This window comes from Vespa mandarinia, chromosome 25 (genome assembly GCF_050613455.1).
Source record: "Vespa mandarinia isolate Hongniang chromosome 25, ASM5061345v1, whole genome shotgun sequence".
Classification (NCBI taxonomy): Eukaryota; Metazoa; Arthropoda; class Insecta; order Hymenoptera; family Vespidae; genus Vespa; species Vespa mandarinia.
In genome coordinates, this window is record NC_140834.1 from 1,167,501 (window position 1) to 1,185,000 (window position 17,500).

At 27.4% G+C, this 17,500-nt stretch overlaps 5 protein-coding genes across 6 annotated transcripts in view; 2 read left to right on the forward strand and 3 right to left on the reverse strand.

Annotated features, from left to right (window-relative positions):
* LOC118446596 (bicaudal D-related protein homolog) overlaps nucleotides 1-3,332 on the reverse strand; it is a 34,742-nt gene extending 31,410 nt beyond the window's left edge. The window contains exon 1 of one of the 2 annotated variants that reach the window (XM_035877462.2): nucleotides 2,653-3,332. In XM_035877462.2, coding sequence (XP_035733355.1) covers nucleotides 2,653-2,997 — 345 coding nt within the window. In that variant the 5' untranslated portion in view covers nucleotides 2,998-3,332. The remainder of the gene's footprint in view (nucleotides 1-2,652) is intronic. The other variant, XM_035877464.2, reaches the window with a different exon arrangement.
* A 3,788-nt stretch (nucleotides 3,333-7,120) lies between these two features.
* LOC118446605 (coiled-coil domain-containing protein 63) lies at nucleotides 7,121-9,667 on the forward strand. The gene is made up of 6 exons (XM_035877493.2): nucleotides 7,121-7,503; nucleotides 7,689-8,023; nucleotides 8,148-8,371; nucleotides 8,455-8,717; nucleotides 8,798-9,087; nucleotides 9,388-9,667. Exons 1-6 carry the CDS (start codon nucleotides 7,156-7,158, stop codon nucleotides 9,566-9,568), a joined length of 1,641 nt encoding a protein of 546 aa, XP_035733386.1. The 5' UTR covers nucleotides 7,121-7,155; the 3' UTR covers nucleotides 9,569-9,667.
* Nucleotides 9,668-9,823: 156 nt separating this feature from the next.
* On the reverse strand, nucleotides 9,824-11,809 carry LOC118446602 (coiled-coil domain-containing protein 42 homolog). Its single transcript, XM_035877481.2, has 4 exons — nucleotides 11,220-11,809; nucleotides 10,805-11,093; nucleotides 10,395-10,634; nucleotides 9,824-10,240 (listed from the first exon to the last, which is right to left on the reverse strand). Exons 1-4 carry the CDS (start codon nucleotides 11,333-11,335, stop codon nucleotides 9,911-9,913), a joined length of 975 nt encoding a protein of 324 aa, XP_035733374.1. The 5' UTR covers nucleotides 11,336-11,809; the 3' UTR covers nucleotides 9,824-9,910.
* An 8-nt stretch (nucleotides 11,810-11,817) lies between these two features.
* Nucleotides 11,818-14,013, reverse strand: Slh (sec1 family domain containing Slh). Its single transcript, XM_085664151.1, has one exon. It carries the CDS (start codon nucleotides 13,753-13,755, stop codon nucleotides 11,863-11,865), a length of 1,893 nt encoding a protein of 630 aa, XP_085520277.1. The 5' UTR covers nucleotides 13,756-14,013; the 3' UTR covers nucleotides 11,818-11,862.
* A 138-nt stretch (nucleotides 14,014-14,151) lies between these two features.
* The window catches only part of LOC118446591 (jmjC domain-containing histone demethylation protein 1), a 4,790-nt gene continuing 1,441 nt past the window's right edge, over nucleotides 14,152-17,500 (forward strand). Inside the window, exons 1-6 of the mRNA XM_035877451.2 lie at nucleotides 14,152-14,688; nucleotides 15,199-15,478; nucleotides 15,575-16,262; nucleotides 16,382-16,706; nucleotides 16,861-17,158; nucleotides 17,275-17,500. The exon at nucleotides 17,275-17,500 is cut by the window's right edge and continues 70 nt beyond it. Coding sequence (XP_035733344.1) covers nucleotides 14,638-14,688; nucleotides 15,199-15,478; nucleotides 15,575-16,262; nucleotides 16,382-16,706; nucleotides 16,861-17,158; nucleotides 17,275-17,500 — 1,868 coding nt within the window. The 5' untranslated portion in view covers nucleotides 14,152-14,637. The remainder of the gene's footprint in view (nucleotides 14,689-15,198; nucleotides 15,479-15,574; nucleotides 16,263-16,381; nucleotides 16,707-16,860; nucleotides 17,159-17,274) is intronic.

Consider the following 17,500-nt stretch of genomic DNA (forward strand, 5'->3'; position numbering starts at 1 on the left):
TTTTAAATTCCCCTCTATGTATATTATGTGTGTGTGTATATATATATATATATATATATATATATATATATTATTATATTTATGGATGTGTATGTGTATTCTAACTATACATATGTAAAAATAAGTGGAAGAGGAAACGAAAGGGAAAAAGAGAAAAAAAAAAGAGAAGAAAGAAAAGGAAAAAAAAAAAAAAAAAGAAAAAAAGAAAACGAAAGTTCGAAATCAGTGAATAAGATAGATTTACGTACGCGTTTCTCCATCGCGAGATTTCGCTGAAATCGGAGCACCGATTCTAAGAGATACGAAACGAAACATTTCAAATACACATTTCACGACGAATGCAGCCAACCGAGAGATTTTCATTGCATTGGAAATTAGATGCACTTCCAGAGTAATTCATCTATTTTCTTTTCTATTTCTTTTCTTTTTTCTCTTTTTTTTTTTTTTTCATTCTTCTTTTTCTTCCTCCATTTAATCTAATACACATCGACGACAAGTTATATGTAATGTGAATATGCACATTGTATTCATTTAATTTATTTCTTTTTTCTCCCCTTTTCTTTCCTTAAATGACTATTGTCGAAAATTATAATGCTAATTATATATATATATATATATATATATATATATATATATATGTGTGTGTGTGTGTGTGTGTGTGTGTGTGTCTGTCTAAATTTAATATATATTTAAAAACATTATATTGTGTGATATATAAATTATAAATATATATAAGTATATAAAAAAATTATTAACATTAATATATATATATATATATAACATTATATATATATAAAATTATAATATTTAAATATTAATAAATATATAACTCAAGAAAGTATACTTTCTTTACATATATATAAAACTTAATAAAATAATATATATTACATATTAAAATAATAAGTAAAATAATAAAATTTTGAAAAATTATTTGTTAACACAAATTCAATATTACATATATATACATACATACATATATAATATAATATAATTTCTAAATTTATATTTGAAATGTAAAAAAAAAAAAAAAAAAAAAAAAAAGAATTGAAAAAAAAAAAAAAAACCCCAATCTATTATTTATTTAGGATCTAAACTAAATATGAATTTCGATATTATTTATTTGACAAATTCAATATTATACACGCACAACACACACACACATACACATATGTCATAGTAATAAAGTGGTACATATACTATACCACTGTACATTGTTGTAGTTCAGTCGGCCAAGCGAAACTTCTTCCGCCTTTTTCAAGTTTCGTAATGTGTATATATTTTTTTTTTCTTCTTCTTTTTTTATCTTTTCCTTTCTTTTCTTTTCTTTTCTTTTCTTTCACCTCCTCACCCGCTCCCGCCACTCCTCCCGCCCGACCCCCTTTTCTTTCTTCTTATATTTATATACTCGTACTCGTGTTTTCGTGCGTAAGTTGGAATAGAGAACGTTTAAATGTATAATTCTCACTACTGTATTATGCGATTGCTATTGCAATTTCTTGCAATGTGATAGATAACGTTTTCTAAGCTCCGTAAAACCGTAATTACGAAAATTCGCACGTTTCTCTATATGTGTATTGTACATACATACATATATATATATATATGTATATTTTTTTTTCCCCCTACTTATTTCTTTTCTTTCGTTCTTTCGTCACTGGTACTACGATCGTAAATAAATCAAAAACGTTAGAAATTAATTAGATATAGGGGAGAAATTTTTTTAATCATCTATAATATTAATCGATATATTTATTATTTAGTAATATATTAATTGTTATAATAAATAAAATATATTTAAGAAATAATATTTATATATATATATATATATATATATATATATATAATTTTGCTCGATTAAAAATGTGATGAACGGAATAGAATCAAAAATAAATAAATAAATAAATAAATAAATAAAAGAAAAAATAAGATTAAATATGACAATTGTTAACGATAATTCTGTTGATACGCAGTACGCGTGAAAAGTAAAAAAGAAATAAAATGAGAAAAGAAAAAAGAAAAGGAGTAAAAATAAAAAAAAAAAAAATAAAAAAAAAAGAAGAAGAAATTAAACGAACGAATAAACATAAAAGAAAAACAAATCAGCTCGCAAAAGAAGAAAAAAAAAATAATACAATTCGATCCAATGTACAATATCCGAAATAGTTCGATTAAAAATGGAATGAACGGAATAGAATTAAAACAAAAAAAAAGAAAAAAAAGAAAAAAAAACAAAAAAGAGAGAGAAGAACGAAAAAAGAACCTAAAAAAAAAAAAAATCAGATCAGGTCGCAAAAGAAAAAAAAGAAAAAAGATATAACTTAAAAGTGGTATGAATAAAATAGAATTAAAAAAAAAAAAAAAGAAAAAAACAAAAAAATAAGCAAAAACGAAGAGAAAAAAGAAAACAAACCAGCTAGAGCCCAAAATAATACGATATTTAAAATGGTCCGATTGAAAGCAGGATGAACGGAATCAGAATCAAAAAAAAAAAAAAAAAAAAAAATCAAAAAAAGATAAAGAAAAGAGAAAAGAAGAAGAAGCAAAAAATAGGAAACAGAACAAGAGAAAAAAAGAAGAAGAAAAAAAGAGAAGGAGAATTCCAATGGTGCAAAAAAAAAAAAAAAAAAAAAAAAAAAAAGAATTGAAACTTACAATCCGACTCACCTCCAGTTTCGCGGCATATTCGTCGGCCAATAACTCGCTTTGCCTTGTTAATTCTTGATTCCTTTCGAGCAAGGCCTTGCCAAGTTCAGCGGCAAGAACAAGATCCCTTTCACGTTGCCTCAGAAGTTCGCTTGGATCTTGTAGGGTCTCCTCGTGATCGAGGGAACTTCTTCTTCTAGCTTGTAAATCCGATATCATGTCTTCGAGAGCATAAGGCTCTACCTGTTGTCGTTGTTGCTTTTGTTGTTGTTGTTGTAGTTGTAGTTGTTGTTGCTGTTGTTGCTGTTGTTGATGATGTTGTTGTTGTTGTTGGGACTCCTTCTTTGGCAGCATCCTCGAATTTATTTTTTCTTTCTCTCCGTTGTTTCTTTTTTTTCTTTTTCTTTTTTAATACACTCTTTTCTCTTTTTTAACCCCCACCGCCCCCACCCCAACCCTTATAAAATTTCTCTACGAAATTTATTTCTCTCTCTCTCTCAATAAATTAAATATGGCGACGTTAAATTGATAAGATTAGCCGATGTAATAAAAGAGAATAAAAGAGAGAGAGAGAGAGAGAGTGTGTGTGTGTGTGTGTGTGTGTGTGTGTGTGTGAAAATTTTTGAAATCAAATAACATTTTACAAAATTCATCTATCTATTTATCTATCAAAGCTATTGTCTTTCTTTTTTATTTTCATCGTTCCTATCGATATTTTAATTTATTACATGTATCGAATAAAAAATAATATATATCACGCGTATTTATACATATATATATATATATATATATATGTATATAATGTATATAAATATATATATATATATATATATTTATATTCGTTTTTTCTTTTTCGTTGAAATTACGATAAAGTAACGTTTGAGTTTAACAAAAGTTGTCCCATCGTAAAAATATCGAAAAATAAAATAATGCGAAACATTTTTCAAAGGCACGTATACAGACACACACATATATATATACAGTAACACTTCACTATGACGACGTATATAACCTGACTGTTGTTTACTATACACATACGTTACGGCAGGTAATGACTCACCGCGGGCACGTTGAACGGAAAATAAATATTACGGAATCCATCGTTCTTTTATTTCTTTCTTTTTTTTTCCCCCCTCTTTAACTTTGTAAAAGAAAGAAAATAAATCTATTGATACGTCCGTCACGTACGAACGCTCGAAGCGTACTGAGGTCTTCCCGTGAATACCCATCGGCGTACGTTGGCTCGTACGTACTCCCGCACACCCGAGTTGATCCGAAGATAGACGAATACGACCGAATTCCTACGATCCAACGACGAGGACTCCCGTCGTTGTCGGCTTTTAATCTACGGATTAATAGAGAGGGCAGCGGGGAATTTAACGCGCATTGCGGGTGTAAATACATTGATACGTAAAATACACATATGATTGATTACGCGTATTTCGAATTGACAAGTTTGATTCGTCTATTTTTTTTTCTTTTTCTTTTTTTTTGTTAATAAAAAGAAAAAAAAATATTTATTAATAATAATAATAATTATTAAAAAACAAGATCGACAAAATTATTTTCTCTTTTCCCTTTGTTTCTTTTTCCAAAAATTCACATTTTTGGCCTAGAGAATAATTAAAGAGAAAAAGGAAAAAAATTAATAAATAAGCAAGATTTTGCCTTGAAATGATATTTATATGAATAAAATTTTGAAAATTATTTTTAATTAAAGAAATAAAAGTTTTTTCTTGAAAATTGTTAGAAATGAATAAAGATTGCGTCTGATAATTATTATAAATGAATGAAGTTGCGTCTGAGTGTTATTTAAAAAAAAAAAAAAAAAAAAAAAAAAAAAAAGTTAGATCTTAGAAAATTTACTTTTACAAAATGAGACTGCGATTTGAAAATAATTTTATATTAAATAAAATTGCGTCTGAAGATTATCTTGACATAATGAAAATTACGTGGTATAATTATTTTCGCGAAATAAATTTTTTCAATTTGAAAATTATTTTAACTAAATGAAATTCCATCGTATAATAATGTTTACGATATAAATTTTCAATTTAAAATTAATTTTAACGAAAGAAAGTAACGTTTGAAAATAATTCTTACAAAATCTCCCATTGAAATTTATAATATATTTCTAAAGTAATCTTTTATTAATGTTTTATTATATGCGCTTGAAAAAATTCACACATGTACATATATATATATATATGCATATATATGTATATACAAGCGCGTATTGTTCATTTTCTTAATTCATAACCATATATTCTAGAATATTCAGAATAAAGATCATAGTTAAACGTTATACAGCATAATCGATTTATTCTAACGTGTGAACGGCTTGGCAAAGGTTTCACCTTTGTATTACCGATCGACCCGTCGACCTTCCCCACCGTCAGCGAACTAATCGCACGCGCGACCGACTCCTACGTTCTAATGTAACGCTCTTCCCCCACCACTACGCTTTTACCACCACTACGCTCGACACCTGGCGGCCGGGCAGCCACCTGAGTCGATCGCACGGAAATCATTATAGATCATATTCAGCCGGGTGGTAGTCAATGGTATACTCACATTCCTCAACTTTAAATGTATTTATCTCAATATTTTTTATCTGTAATTGTAAAAAAAAAAAAAAAAACATTCTCAATCATTATTTTAACATTTTTCTTACTTTCACTTATACATATGTATATATATATTTATGGATTATGGTATTATATATTGTATGGTATCATATATATATATATATATATATATATATATATATATGTATATATAGATTATGATATGTATTTATGGATTAAATTATATTAGATATTTCTATTAGTATAATATTAGTAGTCAAATTATTTTCAGATAAAATTTTAATTTTTGTTTTTTTTTTTTTAATCATATATATATATATATATATATATATATTTCTTTTTTGTCCAGATAAAACTTATTATTTATGTTAAAATTTTTTTCATATATAAAAGAAAAACTGCATTATTTTCAATCACTTATTATAATATCTTTCTTTTTCTTTTTTTGAACAAATCTTATTTTCATAATTTATTATTATCATATTAAGTAAAAAAAAAAATATATATATATATATATATATATATATAATCTTTTTTTAACAGACCTTAATAATTATTATCATATTAAAAAAAAAAAAATATATATATATATATTTCTTTCTTAACAGACCTTATTTTCATAATTTATTATTTCTATATTACAAAAAATATATTTATATAATTATTTATATATATATATATGCATATAATTTTTTTTAAAAGATATTATTTTCATAACTCATTATTACCATATTAATATATATTTATTACCATTATATATATATATATATATATATATACACATATTGTACACTTATTGAAAAACAGTGCCGTATATACAAACATTATTTTTCTATCACCATTAATTAAATCCATGGATTAAAACTCATATGATTTCATAATTGAATCATCTCTTTCTAAAAAAGAAAAAAAAGAAAGGAGAAAAAAAGAATTAGCCAAAAAATAAAATAAAATAATAACAACAACAACAACAACAACATTAATAACAATAATAATAATAATAATAATAATAATAATAATAATAATAATAATAATAATAATAATAATAATAATAATAATAATAATAATAATAATAATAATAATAATAATAATAATAATAATAATAATAATAATAATAATTACGAGTTCACGCTTATGGCAAAATTAAATGACGCAAACTTTAGACCTTCTTCTTCATCGTCCGTGTCCAACCGGAATCTAAAAACATATATAATTATATTTAACTCACAGCCATATTTTATATAACATTGAGCAAAACATTAGCAAATAGATCCTCTGTTTCTACAGATGAATGTAACATCTAATGTAGAAAAGTTTCTTCGATTTCCTCTCTCTTTCCCTCACTCTCTCTCTCTCTCTCTCTCTCTCTCTCTCTCTCTCTCTCTCTCTCTCTCGCTCTCTCTCTCCCTCTTTTCTTTTTTCTATCTCTCTGTTCCTTTCTTTCTTTAGATGATTTCCAGGCAATGCATAGTACCTGAAACGAATTGGTGTGCCTGGCAACCGAGAAAATCAACAAAGTGATGGACGCATAGGTTTATATATATATATATATATATATATATATATATATATATATATATATATATATATAAACACAACAGCTGTCGAAACTCAGCAATAGACAGCAGATGTCTTTCTCAAATGTCCCTGATAGACAATATTACCGAAGGTTCAAAAAGAAAAAGAAAAAAAAAAGGAAAAACTATAATCATCAAGTACATTTATAAAATACAATTTTCAGAAAGATTACAACAGGAAAATCCAACTTTTTAATTAATATACAGAAAAAGAGAGAGAGAGAGAGAGAGAGAGAGAGAGAAGTAAAAAAAAAAATAAAAAAATAAAAAAAAAAAAATTAAAAGAAGAAAAGAAGTAAATAAATAGGATTATCAAAAAAAAAAAAGAAATAAATAAATAAATAAAAATGCAATTCTTAAGACCTGGCCAGGATGCTTTGGAGATGGAGATGATGCCAGAAATTGAATTAACCAGATTGAAGAGACAATATAGGATAATGGAGAATGATCGTATGAAATGTTCTGAGGAAGGCAGTCTTCAACTTCGTAATCAACAGATTATGATTGCACGATTGGAATATGAGAAAGCTGAATTATTGCTTGCTATTAAATCAGCCAAATCAAAGACATTTATTAAGAAGGACGAGATGGATGATGTTAAGTTGAAAGAATTGTTCGATCAACGTTCCAAATTTATTGATTCGATCAAATTTGAAAAACAACAAATCGGTGAACTTAAAAGGCAAATTGGACAGGTCACTGGTATTACCAATGTCTTTTATATTCCTTTTCTTCTTCTTTTTTTTTTTTTTTTTTTTTTTTGTTATATTTATCATCTTATAAAAACTTAATTGATTCTAATAAAATTAAATTTATATATATATATATATATATATATATATATATATATATGTATGTATGTATGTATATATTTGTATAGATAACGAAAGAAGTTACAGTATTAAGAAGAAAAATTCCAACTGATGTACAAGCTAAGGAGAACAGTTTCAAACGACATAAACTCATCTTAATGTTAGAAAATCGATTGGAAGTTGGTATGAGAAGATTTAATATGATAATAGCAGAGAATGTTAAGCTTCGTGAAGAGATTGAATCATTATTAAAAGAGAGAACACAATTTACTACACTTTGGAATAAACTTGTTGGACAATTGAATACAGGAAAACAAATTATTAATGATCTGATAGAACAGGCTACTTTAACTTTTAATCAAAGGGATGAAGAGATGAACAAGACTCAGGCACTTCGTGAAAAGTATCATTTTTATTTCCTTTAAGATATAAAAATATTTTACATTTCTTTGATGATTATTTGCAAATTCTTTTTTTCTTTTTTCTTTTTTTTTTTTTTTTTTTTTCTTTTTCTTTTTCTTTCATAGAGCTATGAGAGATTTTGATGCTCATAAAGCAGAGATGTGTGAACTTCAGCGTACATTGGACAACGAAATGAAATTACAAGAATTTCTCGGTGTTAAAGGTCAATATCGAAAAACTATAGACTTGCAAATTAAACAGGAAGCCGAGAGAGCTGCTAAAAAACAAGAACAACAAGATAAAATAGCTACTTATACTCATATTCTCAATACGATGAAAGAATTTACAGGTAATAATATCATATTTTTTTAATTTTTATTTATTATAATTTTTATTATAATTTTTTTTTTTATTAATTTCAATGTTATTTAGGGGAGAACAATATTGACAGTCTTGTAGCTTATTTTGTTAAACAAGAGGAAGAAAATTTTGCACTTTTCAATTATGTCAATGAACTGAATGATGAAATGGAATGTCTTCAAACGAAAATGACAGAATTGACGATTGCCATTGATGAGGCAAGATTGTTGCATGAGTTTAGAGAAAAACAACAGGTGGAAACATTGAAAAATATTACAGATCAATTGGAAGAACAAACAAAGTTAGCCAATGAAGCCGAAGAAGAACTTAATAATGTAAAAATTTTATTTCTAATCTTAAACAATAATTTTTATAATATTTAAAATTCTTTTCTTTTTTTTTTTTTTCTATTTAGTGCGATCAAGATATAGAGAAAATGTTAAAAGGTATAGAATCTCTCTTTAAAATTGTTAAATGTGATAATTCACCTATTCTACAATTACTCGGTGACAATACACATGTGACTATGAGCAACGTTATGCTATATCTAAATATTATAGAGAAACGTATAACAGAAATGATGCATAAAGTTCATTGGGTCGATAAAGCAACTATGGCATCGCAATTGAGATTGGACGAAGATAAGAAACCAAAATTGAAAGTTCCATCTCTCACAGAAATAGCTCCTACTCAACCCTGTGTACTGTAAGTCCTTCTTAATAATTATTATCCATTCCTTTAACTCTCAATAATCAATGATCAATGAAAGAATTAAATTAACTCATGATTTAAATCAAACAATTCATTTTCAATACTTTATACGAGATCATAGAGAATTATAGAGAGTTAATAATCCTTTCATGAATTCCTTTCCTAATATTCACACCTGCTATATCCTTCATCATTCATTTGAAAAAAAAAAAGGAGAAAAAAAAAAGAAAAAAAAATTGGGACTACATTCGAATATAAATATATATATATATATATATTTATATATATATTTAGCTGCATCGAGAAAGAAGAAATGCAAGTGATGACCGAAGGTTTAGAAATACCTCTATCTCGAGAAGAAGCAATAGAGAAATTGAATATACGTCTTGAAAGTGATTTCTCCGAATTACTTCATAATGTATCCGGTTGTCGTTTACCGGCTGCTAGAAAAGTCATACAAAAGCGTTATCAATGAATATTATTGAATTATTTTTTTTTTTTTTTTTTTTTTTTTTTTTTTTCATATAAATAAATATTAGGTTGGAAAGTATGAAACGGGCGTTGAATGAAAAAAAATAACTAAACGATAACGCCCGTTTCATAGTTTACAATCTAATATATAAGTATTAGGTTGGAAACTATGAAACGGGTGTTCAATGAAAATAAATAACTAAACAAGAACGCCCGTTTCATAGTTTCCAATCCTAATAAATAAATAAACGTAATATTGTCTATCGATGTGGAGTATGTAAATTTATTAATAATTAAAATTATATATATATATATATATATATATATATATATCTCAATTGTAACGTCATTTCTTTGTCTCTTTTTTAATCGTATATATAATACGTCTTAATTCTAATATAGTACGTTTGATTTCGAGCAATTGATGTTCAATATCATTGTCATCTAATATTGGTAATCTTTCCTTTCTTTTACATATCTGATGATAAATATTTTTACTACAATCTTTAACTCTTGCCAATTCTAAATATTTCCCTATGGCTGCCTCTTTTATTTTAGTGATTAACATTTCCCATTTTAATACTTCGATCTTCGCTTTCTCGTATCTTCCTTGAAGCGTTGACAATTTGTTGTTCAATCTGATTAATGTCTGCGACTTGGCTTCCGTCATGCGATACTAAAAAAAAGTAATGAACGTTAAAAAAAAAAAGAAAAAAAAAGGAAAAAAAAAAAAAAAGAAATATCCAATGAAATTGTTAGAATGATAATAAAAAAGAATAAAGAAAAAAAAAAAAAAGAAAAAATGAAAATAAATAATGAATATAATATACTATCTCTGCTTCGGTCTCCTCCAATAATTCAATATTTTTCTCTTGCTGCTCGGATAATGATCTTTTAACTTCGATCAAATTTTCATAACGTTCAAAAATTTCTGTTATCGATCTAAACTGTTTTGTCTCGCTGATAACTTTTTCGAGATAATCTTGATACTTTTTATATATTCCAACATATTTTTCCATCTTCTCACGAATTCCTTTCATATAATTCAATCTCTCTTGTAAATTTTCAATCTAAACAAATATTTATGTTAATTACATTTAAAAATTATTATTACTACTACTACTATTACTAATAATAATAATATTAATAATATTAATAATAATAATAATAATAATAATAATAATAATAATAATAATAAAAGAATTGATAATTCTTTTTTTTTTTTTTTTAAATCATTTACATCTGTCTGATATTGCTTTTGTCTTTCCCGCTCTCCTAGAATTTTTTGTTTCGAGCGTTGCCGTTTTTCTTGATTCTCTTTAACAAAATTATTATATTTAATGAACGATTCTCGAAAAATTAATTCCTGTTCACGTAATTCCTTCCATTGGGCGTCCATTTCCTTTCTTTCGATTTCTTGTTCGTTCCATTTTTCACGTAATTTATTTTCAGAAATATTCAAATCGCGAAATGTTTTTATTAATTCGAATGCCGGTGAAATTCTCGGAACGTCCCATTCCGGATATTTTCTATTTAAAGAGGATAATTTGAAGAAAAAAAAAAAGAAAAAAAAAAAAAAAAGAAAGAAAAAATAAATAAATTCAATTTCAATACATTCAATTTATCTATTTTATCGACATACATATTATATTTACTTGATATCCCGTTCCTCTTGTTTGGACAAATACAATTCTTTAACGCCTTCGAGAAAATTTCTAGGAATTTCGGCTCGTTCGACGAAATCCAAATTTTCTTTTCGATGTGCTGACATATTTTTTTCTTTTTTTTTTTTTGTTGATTATAATTAAAATTTCACTCGTGTATTCCGTACTTTTATAAAATAAAATTTTCTTTAACAAAGGTTACTGTATTATCGATCAAACATATTTTTGATTACCAAGTTACCTAATTTGTAGGTTAACTTATAAATATGGCGGCTAAAAAAAAAAACTTGGAGGATGTATAGAAAGAAATTTATAACCTAAATTACATGTACGTGAAAAAGAGAGAGAGAGAGAGAGAGAGAGAAATTATATAGAAAATAATGAACTTCTTTTATTTTTTCCCCCAAGATGTTCACAGGAATAAGCTATCAATAATATATTAACAAGCTGTATACATTAATATCGTGGATTATTATAAATAAATTTTTTTTACATTTATTTTTTTTTTCTTTTTTTTTTCTTTTTCTTTTTTTTTCTTTTTTTTTTCTCTTTTTCCTTCATATATCATTTTCATATATATATATATATATATATATATATATATATATATATATATATATATATTTGACAATTTTTACGAGTTTCCTTCCTGTCCTAACAACGACAATTGTTTCAAAAGTTGTTTACCATTTATAAAAGACGTAGAACCGTATATAATTCTTTTATTAACACCTGTACCACTTTTTTGCTTGACATAATCAATTAAATTTTGATATTCGATATAATTTCCACCGCCTACAATGAAAACAATAACCTCTTGGAATGTTGGTCGATTTTTCGGCATTTGCTCGGAATATTTCAATTGTTTTGGATCTAAATAACAATATTCTTCCGTTTGTGACGATATCCTTGATTCTATAAGCTCGTCGACTATTTTTGTAACAGGTAAATTGTGCTTTTTAACGACCAAATTTTTCACACCCTCCATTACAAAAGAAGAACCCTGATTCATTAATTTTGAAAACATACTAACAGTTTTAGTTCCACCACCTTCATAATTACTTTGAATTTCTGCTATTCTGGTATAACTTCTCAATCTTTTGATATATATCAAAGGATTTAAATTGCATCCAGCTGATTGTAATGCAGCCTCCAATTTGTTATAATCAGTGTCGGACATATTTGTACAAATGTAATATATTATAGCAAGACGTAATTTATCTTCAGGTGTACCACAATCTGGTTCGCTTATAGTATCAAATACACTTCTATCCAATGTTTGTTTGCTCATAATTTTTTCCTCCAATTCAAAATACGTATCAAGACGTCTTGATTTAATACAATTCAATATACCAGTAGCTATTGACGTATGCATATCAATAAGACGTTTCATTTCTAATAATTGTGGTAATGAATTTACTGCATTTGTTAATTTAGCAGTATTTGTAGAAACCATAGATAAAGCAACTTCACTCTCATTATCTATACCCATGGATGATTTTAATTTTTTAACATCCTCCTCATATGTTCTATATTGTTCTAATTCTTCTTGAATAGCTTCTGCTACTCTAGGAAATGGACTACCTTTATGTTGACACCAAAAACGATCTCTGGTGTCCAATTCATAAGCTTTTGTTTTAGAACGAGTACCACCGACAGGTGATCTTCCTATATTCTCTTCTACTATTAATCTATTCAATGCCATTTCTAATACATCATGAGCCAATGCTTGATAAGTCCATGTATGATGTAAAGGAGTAGCCATGTCAACATTTCTATCAAGAACAATAAGTAAAGGTCTTTGAAAATTGTAATGACCTCCTGATGATTCTCCTTCAAAAAGATTATTTCTTGCGTCCCAAACATTTTCTCTTATCTTTTTGTCAATCATCTTTGCTACCATTTCAGCAGCATTACCTTTAGGACAGCGTATAATAGGAACCGTTCCCATTGTAACAAAAACAGAAAATAGACAATCCACTATTATTTCCATAACAGATTCTATTTCGCTATCCTTAACGTCTCCTTTGTTAATAGCATGATATGATATAACTTCGCTATTTTGATGTCTCAATATAAATAGATCATCCTCCAATGTAATAAAATTCAAATATTGATCGTAGACTTTATGAATATTGGATACAACACCACCTAATAATGCTGCCGATGCTAAATCTTCCATTTTTTGTCGTGATATAGGTGATATAAAATTTAAATAATACATATCGTATAATCCATTTTGTAAATCCTGTCCAATTCTTCCAAGATTATCATCGGTAGGTGCACAGAAATATATCGCTGGTACCTCAGGAATTGAATCTCTATCCGAATGTAATTGCATATGTAAAGTAACTCCTAATTCTCTCAATTCTTTAACAGATATCAATGGTGAAATAATATCTTGACCGAGTCTATCGTATATTAATATTTTCCATGCTGGTATTGATTCATCGTGTTTTTCTTCAGGTTGATTTAAATTTAACATTTGCTTCAAAGCATTTATTTGTTTATCCCTTAAACTCAACATTATAATCACAATATAATATATATATGTATATATATATATATGTATATATATATATATTATTTCAATATTATAAATAAAATAATATCTGTCAACATTCAACTTGCGACGTCATCAATAATCCATCCATGAAGTAATATTGAAGTTGTCAAAATATGGAAATTTCAATTGAACGTAAAAAAGTACACGTTTATACTTTTAATTCACCAACAAGGCTCTAAGATTTCTGTTAAATCACTCAACGATAAAACTAGTGACAAAAGTTCAAATATCCCTATGTTCAAGATCCCATTGGAACTGAATTGAATTTTGCGGTGCTGAGGGGCGGGGTTGGGGTGGCGGGAGCGAGAGGAGGGAAAGGGGGAAAAAAAAAAAGAAAAAAAAATATAAAAGGAACAAAAATAAAAGAAAGAAAAATAAAAAAAATAAAAAGATATTTAATCAAGCGGGCATCTATATTGATTGACTTTTGTTGCTTCTTTATAAGAAGTTAGAAAAAAAAAAAAAGACGAGAAAAATATACTCTACGTTAAGATAATCATATATAATTCATATAAAATTATTTGGAGGTTAATAAATTTTATCGACTTACAGTAGTATATATATAACTAATAAAGTGGCCTACGTGAGATTTCGAAGAAACATTGTGACTTTGGTCGTGTCGAGAATTTGTTTTGGTAACACTGCCCGGCAGGAAAATGGCGAGGGAATGGCGTTGGGCAAGTAATATCTATGAAAAGTTCATTGTAATTTCGATTACTCGTCTGTGACATGTAAATAATGAAGAAGAACTGATTTATATATCGACGTAAGAATCGTATCGATATTTGTGAATTAAAGAACTTCTAGTATTCGATGAGTTTTCGATGATACGTTTCTGACAGCATGTCCACAATGGCCGATGACTCTACTTCGCTGCCAAAAAGGCGTCAATTGGTAAACAAACATTTTTACATAGTAACAATTAAATAAAGGAAAAAAAAATGAAAAAAAGAAAAGAAAAAAAAACAGAAAAGAAAAGAAAAGAAAAAAGAGAAAGAAAAAAATCTATTACAATAACTTACGGTGCAGTAATTAATATCGTATAGGTTAGGTTATTTGCTTTATCGTTAATACGTGTGAAGAGGGAAAGAAAAGAAATATATATATATATATATACATATATATGTGTGTATATATATATATATATATATGTATATAAAAAATCAAAAATTTCATTGTCTTTTCTTTTTTATTTTACTTTTTTTTCTTTTTTATATATCATATATATATATACATATATATGATTACCATATATATGATATGTATATGTGTATATATACATGTATATATACACATATACATATATGTATATACATATATACATACATATACATACATATACATATATATATATGTATGAATGTATATATATATATATATATATGTATATATATATATTTGTAGAGAGAGAGAACGAAAAAGTTGTATTCGGATGATTGGGCTATTGGCGATGAAGAAATTGAAGGACGTAGAACTTTCCAGCTTGATGAAAAGATAGAATGCGATAGATATGATCTAAGTCATTTTAATGGATTATTCCGTGAAATGAATGGATCAGAACTGAATCTTGCTTATCTACAAAAGCATGGTCTTGGTATACCATTATTATTTAGAGATAAATCTGGATTAGGATTGAGAGTACCTAGTTCCAACTTTACTGTCAATGATGTTAGAACTTGCGTTGGTATGTTATTATTCCTATATATATATAAATATATAAAATATTTTTGTCTGTCTAAAAAAAAAAGAAATAAGAAAAAAATTAATACTCTTGGATTAGGTTCTAAAAGGATATTAGACGTGATGGACGTCAATACCCAAAAGAATGAGGATATGACAATGAAGGAATGGCAAAAATATTATGAGGATCAGAATAAGGAACGTTTGTTGAATGTTATATCATTGGAATTTAGTCATACTAAATTGGAAAATTATGTACAATCACCGAGTCTTGTTCGTCAGGTTGATTGGGTTGATGTTGTATGGCCAAGACATTTAAAAGAAGCCCAAGTAGAATCTACAAATCTTTTGGAAGATATGATGTATCCTAAAGTACAGAAATATTGTTTAATGTCCGTGAAAGGATGTTATACGGATTTTCACGTTGACTTTGGCGGTACCAGTGTATGGTATCATATATTAAGAGGTGGAAAAATCTTTTGGTTAATACCACCCACTGAAAAGAATTTGGCTTTGTATCAGGAATGGGTATTAAGTGGTAAACAGTCAGATGTATTTTTTGGTGATATGGTTGATAGATGCGGTAGAATAAGTTTAACCGCAGGAATGACATTGTTTATACCAACCGGATGGATACATGCCGTTTATACGCCTCAAGATTCTTTGGTATTCGGTGGTAATTTTCTTCATAGTTTTGGTATTGAAAAACAATTGAAAGTTGCCCAAGTTGAGGAACATACAAAAGTGCCTCAGAAATTTCGCTATCCATTTTTTACAGAAATGTTATGGTACGCATATATTTATAAAACAATGAAAATATTTTCCAATGGTATATTAATTTTTAATCGTTAATTAATATTTATGTTACTTCTTCTTTTTTTTTTTTTTTTTTTTTTTTTTTTTATAGGTACGTTCTCGAAAGATACGTACACGTTCTGTTGGGTAGAAGTCATTTAGATATATCGGAATCTCAAAGGCAACATTTAGTTCCTCAACATCTTCAACATGTCCATCTTACGCCATACGAATTACATGGTTTAAAAGCCATAGTAATGTACCTGCATTCATTGCCCTCTACTAAAAAGAATGTGCCTGAATTAATACACGATCCCGTTGCCCTGATTCATGACGTTAGATGTTTGGTAGAGCAACACAGACATGACAGTCCAGAAGCAGCTGTAACTGGTAATCCAGTATTACCACCACCGCCAGCATTGACTATAGCAGAAGGAGTAAATATGAATAAAATTATAATAAACTATGAATGTTATTTGTGATTATTTAAGTGACGTTGTTTGTTATATCTTCTTTTTTTCTTTTTTCTCTGTGACTCTTTTTTTTTTTTTTTCTTTTTTTCTTTTTTTTTTTTTAAATATCATTTTACAGGAACGCATGAGAATAACAAAGAAAACATTCGTGAAAATACAAAGGCATCATTCGCAAGAGAAATCTGAAAGAGCATTTCCAAGAAGAAGACGTACTAGATGCAAGAAGTGTGAAGCATGTACAAGAACAGACTGCGGTGAATGTATGTACTGTCAAGATATGGTCAAATTTGGTGGTAGTGGACGTGCAAAGCAAACATGCTTGATGAGACAGTGCCTTAGGCCCATGCTACCAGTTACCGCAGCTTGTAAAGTATGCCAATTGGATGGTTGGGGTCAACAACCTGCTCCATTAATGGGTACTTTATTATTATTTTATATCTATTTCAATTGTAATTTAAAATTCAAAAAATATTGAAATCTTATTAATATATATATATATATATATATATTTTTTGTTAATTGTTATATATAGGTAAACCTACGCCGACAGCACCATCGAGATTAGTTGAATGTTCTGTGTGTTTTGATATTGTCCATCCAGAATGTATAGGATTGGATCCTCAAAGAATAACTGTTAGTGATGATCTACCGAATAGTTGGGAGTGTCCTGAATGTTGTGAAAGTGGTAGAAATTTAGATTACAGGCCACGACAGCCAAAAGCACGTGCTCGTAAACTTTCAGCATCTAGTGCTGCATC

Bases quoted from the DNA above. Each gene is read 5' to 3' on its own strand.
- LOC118446605 (XM_035877493.2), top strand. From the start codon at position 7,156: ATGCAATTCTTAAGACCTGGCCAGGATGCTTTGGAGATGGAGATGATG. The intron at 8,024-8,147 runs GTATCATTTTTA...TTTCTTTCATAG, and splicing joins ACTCAGGCACTTCGTGAAAA to AGCTATGAGAGATTTTGATG. The intron at 8,718-8,797 runs GTAAAAATTTTA...TTTTCTATTTAG, and splicing joins CCGAAGAAGAACTTAATAAT to TGCGATCAAGATATAGAGAA.
- LOC118446602 (XM_035877481.2), bottom strand. From the start codon at position 11,335: ATGTCAGCACATCGAAAAGAAAATTTGGATTTCGTCGAACGAGCCGAA. The intron at 10,635-10,804 runs GTAAATGATTTA...ATATTTGTTTAG, and splicing joins AAAAGCAATATCAGACAGAT to ATTGAAAATTTACAAGAGAG. The intron at 10,241-10,394 runs GTATATTATATT...ACTTTTTTTTAG, and splicing joins AGGAGACCGAAGCAGAGATA to TATCGCATGACGGAAGCCAA.
- Slh (XM_085664151.1), bottom strand. From the start codon at position 13,755: ATGTTGAGTTTAAGGGATAAACAAATAAATGCTTTGAAGCAAATGTTA.